Below are 2153 nucleotides of genomic sequence, written 5' to 3' on the forward strand. Positions count from 1 at the left end.
CATTTTCTTTAGAATCCATCATTATTATTGTATAGTATGTTGTACTCACTCTGCTGAAGTGGATGATGTGAACACATCAGATGGTATCATCTTTTGGAGGACGTCCTCTGGGATCAGGAGGTCAGTCTGATCCAGCTCTGGTGTCAGTATGTACTTCTGCAGGTCAAACCCATCCAGATACTCTTCTGATGTCATGAACTTAAACTTCTCAGTCTTCCACTGTCCTGCTAAGAGCATCTCTATAGTCAGAGTTCTTGAGCTCCTGTCAATGTGCTCCACTACAGCATGCTGATTGAGCTCATTCAGACAGTAGAACAGGTTGACACTTCTGTCCTTCTCCCTATGACCTCTGATCTTCTGCTTGACTAACTGGACTGTTTGCTCTGAGTTTTGTGGTTGTCTGCTGGTCTGTGGCAGTAGTTCTCTTAAAAGACTCTGATTGGACTCCAGTGAGAGGCCAAGAAGAAAACGGAGGAAAAGGTCCAGGTGTCCATTCTTACTCTGTAAGGCCAGATCCACTGCAGTCTTGAGTAAGTCATGAAGTGTTGCCGCCCTGAGAAGAGCAGAGAGCTGAGAGGTTTGATCAGGCATTTTTCTCTCTCTGCTGATGAAGAAGAGAAACACATACAAAGCTGCAAGGAACTCCTGAATGCTCAAGTGCACAAAGCTGAAAACTTTTCCCTGGTAAAGCCCAGCCTCCTCTCTGAAGATCTGAGTACACACTCCTGAGTAGACGGATGCTTCTGTGACATCAATGCCACACTGCCTTAGGTCTTCCTCATAGAAGATCAGATTTCCCATCTCCAGCTGTTGGAAAGCCAGTTTCCCCAGTTTGAAAATCATCTTCTCATCTCGCTTGTCTGACTCTGTGTACTTGTTATTTTTAATTCTGTCTTGAATAATCAGGAAGTGTGTGTACATCTGAGTGAGAGTCCTTGGCATCTCTACACTCCCTGATCCATCTGATGTTCTCTCTACTACTGTAGCTAAAATCCAGCTGAAGACCGGAATGTGGCACATGATGAACAGGCTCCTGCATGACTTCAGGTGAGTGATGATTCTGCTGGCCAGGCTCTCATCACTGAGCTTCTTCCTGAAGTATTCTTCCTTCTGTGGGTCGTTATATCCCCTTATTTCTGTCACCTGGTTCACACACCTTGGAGGGATCTGATTGGCTGCTGCTGGTCGGGTGGTGATCCAGAGGAGAGCAAACGGAAGCATATTGCCCTGGATGAGGTTTGTTAGCAGCACATCCACTGGGATTGACTTTGTCACATCACAGCACTCTGGGTTGGAGCAAAAATCTAGGGGAAGTCGACACTCATCCAGACCATCAAAGATGAACATGACCCTGTTCTCTAAACTAGTGAAGACTCTTGGATCCTTCACATATGAGAAAAAGTGCCTAAGGAGATCAAGTAGACTGATGGTTTTCTCCTTCATCAGATTCAGCTCACGGAAAGGAAGAGGAAATATGAAGTCTACATCCTGATTGGATGTCCCTTCAGCCCAGTCTAGAATGAACTTCTGCACAGAGACAGTTTTTCCGATGCCAGCCACGCCCTTTGTCAGCACTATTCCAATAGGTTTGACTTGCTCAGTCATCTGATTGACTTGTTTAGATAACTCACTGACCTCTTCAGATAAGCGGTTCATGATGTCACTGCATTTGATTGGCCTGCCTTGTGCTGCTTCTCTCCAGGATGCCCTCTCTATCTGTCTGACCTCATGTTCTTCATTGACACTCCATCCTCCCCCCTCTGTGATGTAGAGGTCAGTGTAGATCTTCCTGAGCAGTGTGGAGCTTCCCTGATGTGCAAGTCCCTCCATCAGACACTTGGACCTCTCCAGCAGGAGAGATTTGTGGGCCTGTTGCATCTCCATACTAAAGGGTTCAGGATGGACACTGTGTATGACAAAAAAGTGCATTGCTTTGATATTTTGTGATATATCCTCTTTTCCACTTACACACATACAGTCAAGAGTGCGCCCACCCGCACGCGCGCGCACGCACGCACACACACACACACACACACACACACACACACACACACACACACACACACACACACACACACACACACACACACACACACACACACACACACACACACACACACACACACACACACACACACACACACACACACACA

General features: G+C 46.6%; 1 protein-coding gene across 1 annotated transcript in view; it reads right to left on the minus strand.

Moving 5' to 3' along the window:
- Window positions 1-1884, minus strand: part of LOC134442075 (NACHT, LRR and PYD domains-containing protein 12-like) — an 11636-nt gene extending 9752 nt beyond the window's left edge. The window contains exon 1 of the mRNA XM_063192402.1: window positions 50-1884. Coding sequence (XP_063048472.1) covers window positions 50-1884 — 1835 coding nt within the window. The remainder of the gene's footprint in view (window positions 1-49) is intronic.
- Window positions 1885-2153: the final 269 nt, after the last annotated feature.

Source organism: Engraulis encrasicolus, unplaced genomic scaffold (assembly GCF_034702125.1).
Source record: "Engraulis encrasicolus isolate BLACKSEA-1 unplaced genomic scaffold, IST_EnEncr_1.0 scaffold_112_np1212, whole genome shotgun sequence".
Taxonomy (NCBI): Eukaryota; Metazoa; Chordata; class Actinopteri; order Clupeiformes; family Engraulidae; genus Engraulis; species Engraulis encrasicolus.